The following is an 11,340-nucleotide window of genomic DNA, read 5'->3' as shown; positions in this document are numbered from 1 at the left end:
TGCCACACTACCAGAAGGACGTGGAGGCTTTGGAGAGAGTACAGAGGAGGTTTTCCAGGATGTTGCCTGGTATGGAGGGGCTTAGTTATGAGGAGAGATTGGGTAAACTGGGGTTGTTCTCCCTGGAAAGACGGAGGATGAGGGGAGACTTAATAGAGGTGTATAAAATTATGAAAGGCATAGATAGGGTGAACGGTGGGAAGCTTTTCCCCAGGTCGGTGGTGATGTTCACGAGGGGTCATAGGTTCAAGGTGAAGGGGGGGGGAGGTTTAACACAGATATCAGAAGGACATATTTTACACAGAGGGTGGTGGGGGCCTGGAATGCGCTGCCAGGCAAGGTGGTGGAGGCGGACACACTGGGAAGGTTTAAGACTTATCTAGATAGCCATATGAACGGAGTGGGAATGGAGGAATATAAAAGAATGGTCTAGTTTGGACCAGGGAGCGGCACGGGCTTGGAGGGCCGAAGGGCCTGTTCCTGTGCTGTATTGTTCTTTGGTCTTTTGTTAAAGTTCACATACTCAATCTTTTCTGTCCACCACAAGCCCACAGTACATCCATCCATGTCCTCCTCTGTAAAAACCGAGGCAAAATACTCATTAAGCACCTCTGCCATTTCTACTGGTTCCATACTGATTTTCCCGCCTTCACCTTTTATAGGCCCTATTCTTTCACGTCTCATCCTTTTACTCTTCACTTATTTACAGAACGCCTTAGGGTTTTCCTTAATTCTACTTGCCAAGGCCTTCTCGTGACCCCTTCTGGCTCTCCTAATTTCCTTCTTTAGTCCCTTCCTACAAGCCGTATACTCATCTCGATCCCTTTCTTCGCCAAGCTCTCGGAACCTTTTGTATGCTTTCCTTTTCTTCTCGACTAGGTCCCGCACAGCTTTCGTGCACCACGGTTCCTTTAACCTACCAACTCCTCCCTGTCTGCTCGGAACATTGTCCTGTAGAACCCTAGACAGACATTCCTTGAAAAACTGCCACCTCTCTTCAGTAGATTTCCCCGAGAATGCCTCCTTCCAATTTACTCCTCTAATTTGCTTCATATTTCCCCTTACTCCATGTAAACGCTTTCCTAGCTTGCCTGATCCTCTCTTTTTCCAATGCAAGCATAAAGGAGATAGAGTTATGATCGCTATCCCCAAGATGCTCTCCCACTGAGAGATCTGACACCTGTCCAGGCTCATTGGTCAGTATCAGATCAAGTATAGCCTCTCCTCTTGTAGGCTTGTCCACATGCTGTGTCAGGAAACCCTCCTGAACACACCTAACGAACTCCTCCCCATCCAATCCCCTTACCCGAGGGATATTCCAATCTATGTCATGTGCGATGATGGCATCTGTGTCGATGATCCAGCATGTCTTGCAGAGGTTGCTGTGGCAGGGTTGTGTGGTGTTGTGGTCACTGTTCTTCTGAAGGCTGGGTAGTTTGCTGCGGACAATGGTCTGTTTGAGGTTGTGCGGTTGTTTGAAGGCAAGAAGTGGGGGTGTGGGGATGGCCTTGGCGAGATGTTCATCTTCATCAATGACATGTTGAAGGCTCCGGAGGAGATGTCGTAGTTTCTCCGCTCCGGGGAAGTACAGGACGACGAAGGGTACTCTGTCCACTGTGTCCTGTGTTTGTCTTCTGAGGAGGTCGGTGCGGTTTTTCGCTGTGGCGCGTTAGAACTGCCGATCGATGAGTCGAGCGCCATATCCTGTTCTTATGAGGGCATCTTTCAGCGTCTGGAGGTGTCTGTTGCGATCCTCCTCATCCGCACAGATCCTGTGTATACGGAGGGCTTGTCCGTAGGGGATGGCTTCTTTAACGTGTTTAGGGTGGAAGCTGGAGAAGTGGAGCATCGTGGGGTTATCCGTGGGCTTGCGGTATAGTGAGGTGCTGAGGTGACCGTCCTTAATGGAGATGCGTGTGTCCAAGAATGCAACCGATTCTGGAGAGTAGTCCATGGTGAGTCTGATGGTGGGATGGAACTTGTTGATGTCATCATGTAGTTGTTTCAGTGATTGTTCACCATGAGTCCAAAGGAAGAAAATGTCATCGATGTATCTAGTGTATAGCATCGGTTGAAGGTCCTGTGCGGTGAAGAAGTCTTGTTCGAACCTGTGCATGAAGATGTTGGCATATTGAGGTGCGAATTTGGTCCCCATGGCTGTTCTGTGTGTCTGGATGAAGAACTGGTTGTTGGAGGTGAAGACATTGTGGTCCAGGATGAAGCAGATGAGTTGTAAAATTGCATCTGGAAACTGGCAGTTGTCAGCGCTGAGCACTGAGGCAGTTGCAGCAATACCATCATCGTGTGGGATGCTGGTGTAGAGTGCTGAGACATCCATTGTGATGAGGAGTGCTCTTGGTTCAACTGCTCAATGTGTGCCGAGTTTCTGTCGGAAGTCCGTAGTGTCGCGACGAAAGCTGGGGGTTCTTTGTACAATGGGTTTCAGGGTGCCCTCGACATAGCCACAGAGGTTCTCGCACAGGGTCCCATTGCCCGATACAATGGGACGACCGGGGAGATGCCAGAGGACTGGAGAACACCTAATATGGTCCCACTATTTCAGAAAAGGTTGTAGAGACAAAAAAGGGAACTACAGACCAGTGAGTCTCATGTCTGTGGTTGGGAAATAACTGCAGAAGATTCTGAAGGAGTGAATCTATCTGCATTTGGAGAGGCAAGGTTTGATCAGGGAAAGTCAGCATGGTTTGTCAGAAGAAGGTCATGCCTAACAAATTTGATTGAATTTCCTGAGCATGTATCCAAGTGTGTGGTTGGGGGTAGTGCGGTTGATGTAGTTTACATGGATTTCAGCAAAGCCTTTGACAAAGTTCCACATGGGAGACTTATTAAGGGGGCAAAAGCGCATGGGATACAGAGTGATCTGATATGGTGAATTCATAATTGGCTTAGCAGTAGGTGGCAGAAGGTGATGACAGACGGCTCCTTTAGTGACTGGAGGCCAGTGACCAGTGGCGTACCACAGGGATCCGTACTAGGCCCCCTATTGTTCGTCATTTATATAAATGACATAAATGACTATGTGATCAGTAAGTTTGCCAATGACACTAAGATTGACCGGGTGGTTGACAGTGAGGTTGCGTATCTTGGGTTACAGGAAGATATAGATAAGATGGTCAAATGGGCGGATAATTGGCAGATGGAATTTAATCCTGAAAAGTGAGAGGTGATGCACTTTGGAAGGAGTAATTTGACAAGGAAGTGTACTATGAAAGGTCTGACATTAGGAAGTTCCGAAGAACAAAGCGACCTTGGCGTGTTTGTCCATAGATCTCTGAAGGCGGAAAGGCAGGTTAATAGGGTGGTGAAAAAGGCATATGGCACACTCGCCTTTATCAATCAGAGTGTAGATTACAAAAGCAGAGAGCTCATGGAGTTGTATAGAACTTTGGTGAAGCCACAGCTGGAGTACTGTGTGCAGTTCTGGTCACCACATGATAGGAAGGACATGAATGCACTGGAAGGGGTGCAGAGGAGTTTCACTCGGATATTGCCTGGGGTGGAACATTTAAGTTATAAAGACAGGTTGGATAGGCTTGGGTTGTTTTCTCTGGAGCAGAGAAGACTGAGGGGCGACCCGAATGAGGTGTTTAAGATTATGAGGGGCATGGACAGGGTGGATAGGGAGCTGTTCCCCTTAGTTGAAGTGTCAGTTATGAGGGGACACAAGTTAAAAGTGAGGGGTGGGAGGTTTAGGGGGGATTAGAGGAAAAACCTTTTTACCCAAAGGGTGATGATGGTCTAGAATGCACTGCCTGGGAGGGTGGTGGAGGCCTCACATCCTTTAAAAAGTACCTGAATGAGTACTTGGCACATCATAACATTCAAGACTATGAGCCAAGTGCTGGCAAGTGGGATTAGGTGGACAGGTCAGGGCCTTTAATGCATTGGTGCAGACTTGAAGGGCCAAAGGGCCTCTTCTGCACTGTAGTATTCTGTGATACCTGAAAAGGCATGGGGAAATCAAAGACAAGAAACTGACCGCTGCAGGGACAGCCTGTGTGAAAAAATGGTTACTGCACTGACGGTCTTAATGGGAAAATTGCATTTAAAGCTGTAACTACCAAAAAAGGCTGTGGACAGAAGATTAGATGATCCCAGAGAGAGGGTAACTCCTAATAAAGTGCTGAGTGCAACAAGAGATCCTGAGAGTATGGGGAAAATCACAATAAAGTGCTGATAGCAACAAGAGATCACAGAGCGAGCAAGTCAAAAAAATCACAGAGCATGGGAGACAGAAGATCACAGAGTGAGGGAGACAATATTCAAAACTAAACCACAAGTTGGTTGCTGTCTCTACTGGTGCAATGAAATGCACAAGCTGAAGAGTTTAGCGCTGAAGTAAGAAATGGCTGAAAAGCAGCCAAAAGACTCAAAAATAGAATTTCTTGAAAATGCTGACACAGCATCCAAACTGTAACAGCAGGTAGCAGTGCAGAGTGCACAGATGACTGAAGGAAGGAAAACTATCTGAGAGAACTCAAATGAAGCAAAATGTGCAAGAAGTAAATGACTGTTCTCGGGAAATATTTCCATCAGAGCTGAACCACAAGATTGAAGCTGAGTCAACAAAACAATATACCAAAACTCAGAATGAGTTACCAAGAAGTGAACAAGAAAATAAACAGTTGAAAGACATTTGATTGTCCTTCAAGATCAAATGCAAAAGGAACATGAAAGCCTTCAGTATCATGGAGAAAATGAAGTCTGTTTTAAACAGCAGAATGGAAGCACAGCAGAAGAAACCTAAGGAGATTCTACTAAATTACAGGAAAGTTCAAGATGAAGCAAGCAAGTTTCACAAATAAGGTCCTTCACAAACTATAAAAATCCCTCGGGTCAAAGTTTATTCCTCTGGAAAATTACGAAGAGAAGCAAAATGAATTTAGCATCACTCTGAAAAATGGACATACCAGTTGGCAGAGCAGATTCAGCAACATTCCATGTTCCAGGAGAAAGCTGAAAGCTACAAGAGACTGAAGAAGTGAATGGAAGCAAAGAGGCATTGAAGCAGAAAGACATCAAACTTTCCAAGCTGCAGACAGGGAAAGATAGGACAGAAATAAATTCAGAAACTATAAATCCTACTCTGAAGCATGAGATACAAGTAGAAGAAAAAGCACTCAATGCTGAGAACCATTCAGCTGAATGAACAGATTCATTAGCTTACAAAACAATCTGAAAATAATCCAGCAAACAAACGATTGGTTGAGATTGTGAAAAAAGTGGAAATCGAGGTTCCATTTGTGAAACATAGCAAAAACGTGACACCACAGAAAAAGAAAATTCCAGTCCACTCTAGGAATGAATTGAGTGCACATTCCCCTCAGCAGGAATGGGACAAACCCAGTGTCCAAACAAAACTAAGAGAAATGCAATTCAAGGGAGCAAAGAAAACCAAATCAAATGGAGATAGCCAAGTACCAGAAACACAAAGTATGATTACCATTCCTCCACACGTGACAGACTGAGATGTGGAACAATTGTCAAGTTTCAAGACTGTCTGAATTTATGAAGTCCAATACATTTCAGGGGGAGGTGTGGAGGGAGAAACAGGAATAGCAAGGAAAGATTGTATTATAATACTCCGTTGTAAGAGAGGAAAGTCTTTTTTTAGTGAAGAAAAGGGGATGTTGTGTCCTGCATGCCATTGTAATGTAAAGATGCTGGGCAGAGCAATGGTTAACGTGGGATTGGAGAATAGCAGCGCCCACCATATGATGCATAGAGTCACATGGTAATAGTCTCAGAGAACACATTAGAAGCAGCCTAACTGCATCGTAGAAGCACGATGTATGTCAGTAATCTGGGGGATGGAAATAATTAAAGACTAACAAAAAGTGGTTCACACTTAAACATACAAGTCTCAAGATTTTATCATTTAAGCACCTAAAGAACCCGCATTACAACATATGTAGGTATGTAGTATCATTATGTGGGTGTATGTTATTGTCCTGGTGTTTCCCTATGACCCACTGTGTTTCAACATCAACATAAATACGAAGGGTGAAACCGTTACATTGTAATCCTCACACTCTTGAATTCCTCATTTCAGACCCATTTTTAATAGGCTCCACTGTTAGGAATCAAATCAGATGTAGTTCACACCCACATCATCCTAATTATTGATATCTAATACAATTCTGCAATGTGGACCTGGCATCAGCTTAACTGGACTACACCCTCACAGATGAGGAAATCAATGGGAGTATAATGGCTGCACCAATTTAATGTTATTTAATCTTAGTTTTAACAAATGTTGAACTGAAAATGGATAATTTAACGAGATGTGTGAGGTTTGTTCACTGTGGAATTAAGAGCAGAGAAATGATCTGTCTGCAATGACCACCTGGAATGAGTCCTTGCATTGTGTCAGGAATCGGTGTTAGTTTAGTTCAGGAACAGCTCTGTGAAAGCCAACAGTAATCCCAATCTCACTACCCAGCAATTTTCCGTGTCACTGTCCTGTGACTCCCAATCTCTCCATGCTGGCATTGCCTCATTTGCATGGTGGACCCTACAGTCTCCATGGAGCACTGGACGAGTGGAGTCTGGTAAGCGGGGGCCTGTTTGCCTGGAATGTTGGGACTTGTTCCATCTGTGGGACGCTTGTTAAGGAACAACAGGCGGCGATTGGTTCATACTCCGTGTGAGGGAGCCGGGTGCCCAGTGCCAGGCAGCCATTGGTGTGGCTGACATGCTGCTCCTGCCCCAGCAACCACGAGGCGGCCATCCCACAGGATCCTTCGATAGAAATGTTCAACAGGAAGGTTGTGGTCACGTCCAAGGGTGTCGCCCAGGCCTGCCTTGCCGTGAATGCCCAGGTGGAGGGGCCTCCTTTGCAGTAGTCACCCCAAGCACGGATCAGAAACGTGGGCTTCCTGCAGGTGGGGTCAGAGTAGTGTGTGTAGTGACCCTCCCAGGTGTGGTTGCTGTTGTTGAACACAAAATACCTGGTGAGGAAGAGGACAATAGGACGCCCCTCGCACAGCTGGTTTGCCCACTGCCCACTCAGGTGGGTGATGATCTCCTGTTGGGCAGGCAGGATGGGTGGGTGATGCTCATCTGCCCAGTAGATCATCCCACAGGCCATACACGGGTGCACATGATGCTGTGGGGCAGAAAGAGGAGAATCTCCATCAGTAAATGGGAGCAGAATAAACAGCAAAACCACTCTGAGCATCTGCAATTTGTCAGGGTTCATATAGTCATTCATGGGAAGAATTGTGTGCGTTCATTGTGAGGAGAGCAGTTAATGAGATTATTAAATGTAACTGCTGCTTAATGAGGCCATAACCTTGTAAATACAGCACCAGGAGGGATGGAATTGAAAAGCAGAGAACCCTATATATAACTTTCCTTAAATCACACTTGGACCTGTGAACAGTTTTGATCTTGATATTATAAAAAGGACCTAGAACAACTAGAGAAGTTGCAAAAAAAAAATCACTAGGATGATGCCTTGGAGGTTTGTAATTATCGCAGAAAAAAGCACGGCTTGCATTTATCTAGCACTTTTCAGAGCCACTGGGGCGAATTCTCTTGCTTCTCTCTGAAATAGAGCCATGGGATGTTTCAGATCCATCTGAGATGGAAAATGGGCCCCAAGTTAAACATCTAAACATTAGTTTAGGCAGGCATTATGATTGGCACAGGCTTGGGGGCTGAAGGACCTGTTCCTGTGCTGTACTTTGTTTTGTTCTTTATCTCAGCCAAAAGGCAGCATCTCCAACTGCACCACATTCCCTCTTTACTGCTGCATCAACAGTAATGGCCTAGATTAGGGCAGCACGGTAGCACAGTGGTTAGCACTGCTGCTTCACAGCTCCAAGGACCTGGGTTCGATTCCTGGCTTAGGTCACTGTCTGTGTGGAGTTTGCACATTCTCCTCGTGTCTGCGTGGGTTTCCTCCGGGTGCTCTGGTTTCCTCCCACAGTCCAAAGATGTGCGGGTTAGGTTGATTGGCCATGCTAAAAAAAATTGCCCTTAGTGTCATGGGATGCGTCAGTTAGAGGGATTAGTGGGTAAAATATCTCGGGATATGGGGTTAGGGCCTGGGTGGGATTGTGGTTGGTGCAGACTCGATGGGCCGAATGGCCTCTTTCTGTGCTGTAGGGTTTCTGAGATTTCTGAGATTACATGCTCAAATCTTAAGAATGAGTCTTGAACACACAATCTACTGACTCAGAGAGAGCTACCATTGAGTCGCAGCCTACACCTCAATGGCACTGTGCATTATTCTGGCTGTAGACTTGGGTCAGTGTCAGGATGCTGAGTTTAGGTGTAGTTGATGAAAGGGGCTTTGGGGTCTTTACTCCTGTAGTGTGACCGCCTCCTGAATGTACAATGGCTCTAGGTCCAATACTGTGGAGGAATCATCCATTCAACAATTCCACAAGACACACAATGGTCTGTGGTGTGTCATGTTTTTATAATGATATAAGAGGATCAAGCACTCATAAGTGATTGAGTAAACACCTTGTGTGATCATTCATTAAGTCTCGGCATACGTGAACCAATATATATGGGTATAAAGCTTAAAAACTTTAAGAGCTGTGCGAGCTGCTCACAGTCAAAAGTGAAACTACGACTGGATCACATGACACATTTCCCTTCTGGAGATGTCATGCTGCAATCCCTTAAGGGCCTTTACAATATAATGAATTCATTAGAGAATTCGGGAGCCACCTCTTTACTCAGTGAGTGCTGAGATTGTGCAATTTGAGGTGAATAATGCAGACATATTTCAGGGGAAGCTAGGCAAGCGAGGGAGAAGGGAAGAGAGGATTATGCTGATGAAGTTAGAAGGATGTGAGAAGGCTCAAGTGGAGCATAAATGCTAGCACCAACTGGTTAGGCTGAATAGCCAGTTTCTGTGTGTTAAATACAACGCAGGATCCTGGAGTGGGACATGAACCCACAAACTTCTGATTCATAGGCAAACTTGCTATTGCTATGACTGAGCCATGGCTAATATTGAGCAAATTGGACTTTTGGATTGTTGTGCCATTGTGTCTCCTGTCAAATGCGCCACTCTTCCCACCCATCGCACCAGTGTCCTCCCCATCCCACGGGCAAATACAGCACAGGGTGAGATACAGCGTAAAGCTCCCTCTACACTGCCCCCATCAAACACTCCCAGGGCAGGTACAGCACAGGGTTAGATACAGAGTAAAGCTCCCTCTACACTGCCCCCATCAAACACTCCCAGGACAGGTACAGCACAGGGTTAGATACAGAGTAAAGCTCCCTCTAAACTGTCCCCATCAAACACTCCCAGAGCAGGTACAGCACAGGGTTAGATACAGAGTAAAGCTCCCTCTAAACTGTCCCCCCATCAAACACTCCCAGAGCAGGTACAGCACAGGGTTAGATACAGAGTAAAGCTCCCTCTAAACTGTCCCCCCATCAAACACTCCCAGGACAGGTACAGCACAGGGTTAGATACAGAGTAAAGCTCCCTCTAAACTGTCCCCATCAAACACTCCCAGAGCAGGTACAGCACAGGTTCGACACAACCAGGACAGGCTGAATGGACCCCTATTGTTTTCAGAGATTTCATCCAGCAATCTGGGAGCACTCCAAACATACCCCTCCCAGAGTAAACGTCAGTATCTGCATCTGTCACTGGAAAAACAACTTGCATTAATGTAGCACCTTTATGTTACAAAACTTCCCACGGGCCTTCAATTTAGTTTAATCAGACAAAAATAACCAGAGATAACAGAAATATTAGGAACAGTTTCCAAAAGCCTGTTTAGGCTTGAAGGAATGTCTTAAAGAGGAGAGTGAATTCCAAGGCTTGGGCTGATGACAGCATGGGGGATCGATGAAGGGGATAACCTACTTCATCACCACATTGCTCCAGGAAAGTTGCTCTATTTCCCCCTAACTCCATGCTTTCCTGTCAGCTTTTGTCTCAGTCTCCACTGACTCTCCATGTCTCAGACAATCCACCAATATGCCAGGAGACTAAATGCAGGAGCTGGTAGTGGGGGAGTCCCTTAAAAAAGGAGAACTGTAATAGTCTACCTAGAAGAGCCCAGCTACAATAAGAGCAGACAAAGCTCACTGTCTAAAGCACTCCCACTATTATCTCTTTTAAGACACTCCTTAAAACCTGCCACTTTGACCAAAGGTTAAACACACCTCATATCTCCTTTTGTCCATTTTGCTTTGGTTACAAACCATTGAAGCAACTTAAGACATTTTCTTTGTCAGATGCACTAAGCCAACACAAGCAGCTGCGGTAATAGTAAAATTTCTACAACTGGGGCTTTTCATTGCCTTATACCTGTGTCTGTTGTAAACCAATTAATGGAGGACAGTCAACAACTCCATTATATTGTATAATGGGATGGTGGAAAATCTATGTAGACTTCATCCAGGAAAAGACTAAGCTCTTCTAATGAAGAAAATTATGAAGAAGTTTGATAGGATCAATGTGCAGAAGAGGTTTCCATTTATGGAGGAGCGGTTCATAAACAAGGGGCAATAAATACAAGATAATACTGATAAATCTAATAAGGAATTCAGAAGAAATGTCTTTATTTGAAGGGTGGTTAGAATATGGAACTCGCATTCCAATGTGAGTTGTGGTTGAAGCGAATAGCATTGATGCATTTGGGCGGAAACTGGATAAATTCATGAGGGAGAAAGCACCGACTGCTCGTTAAGATGAAGTAAGGTGGGAGGAGGTTCGTGTGCAGCATAAACACCACCAGTTTCTGTGATGTAAAATCTGATGCAACCCCACAACCTTGAAATGTAATGGGCATACGTGCACTTACCAAAGCTGCCTGCAGAGGGTGTTGATAACCTGTAGGTCGATAATGGGTTCTCTGAGCCCAGTGTGTGAATGTCTCCCAGGAAGAGCTCCTTGACCACCCGCTGATGGGTCTGTTTTCCCACCCACCCAAGGCCTATCCACTGTGGAAGGCAACTGCCACTTGTTGCAGGCGGTAGCTGGCCTCTGTGGCTCTGCGAGTGACCCAGGAAGCCTGGCGCAGACAGATCTTTGATCACCAGGGTGTAGGCAGTCTCGTGCATTGATGGTCAGTATAATAGAACTAGAAGACCTTAAACATCCCTTTCAGGTAGAACATGTGGAATCTAATGATAAATTCAGGCCCAGGACGCACCTCACACCTGGCTGAGGGATTCACAAAGAATTATACACCTGTGTCCAAATTCAAACCAGCTCCCCTGTACTCATTAACCTACACTGACTCCCCCAGCCCAAAAACTGGGGGTTTTAAAATTCTCATTGTTTTCAAATGACTCACACCTCTTTATCGGATTGTAATTTCCCCCCTGTTCTAC

General features: G+C 45.5%; 1 protein-coding gene across 1 annotated transcript; it reads right to left on the bottom strand.

Annotated features, from left to right (window-relative positions):
* Positions 1–6,455: 6,455 nt before the first annotated feature.
* Positions 6,456–11,067, bottom strand: apcdd1l (adenomatosis polyposis coli down-regulated 1-like). The gene is given in 4 exon segments (XM_078236053.1): positions 6,456–6,655; positions 6,658–7,129; positions 10,809–10,869; positions 10,871–11,067. Coding segments are annotated over 4 exon segments (930 nt in total).
* Between the last annotated feature and the right edge of the window lie 273 nt (positions 11,068–11,340).

The sequence above is a fragment of the Mustelus asterias genome, chromosome 20, assembly GCF_964213995.1.
Source record: "Mustelus asterias chromosome 20, sMusAst1.hap1.1, whole genome shotgun sequence".
Lineage (NCBI taxonomy): Eukaryota > Metazoa > Chordata > Chondrichthyes > Carcharhiniformes > Triakidae > Mustelus > Mustelus asterias.
This window is presented reverse-complemented; position numbering and strand designations above follow the sequence as displayed.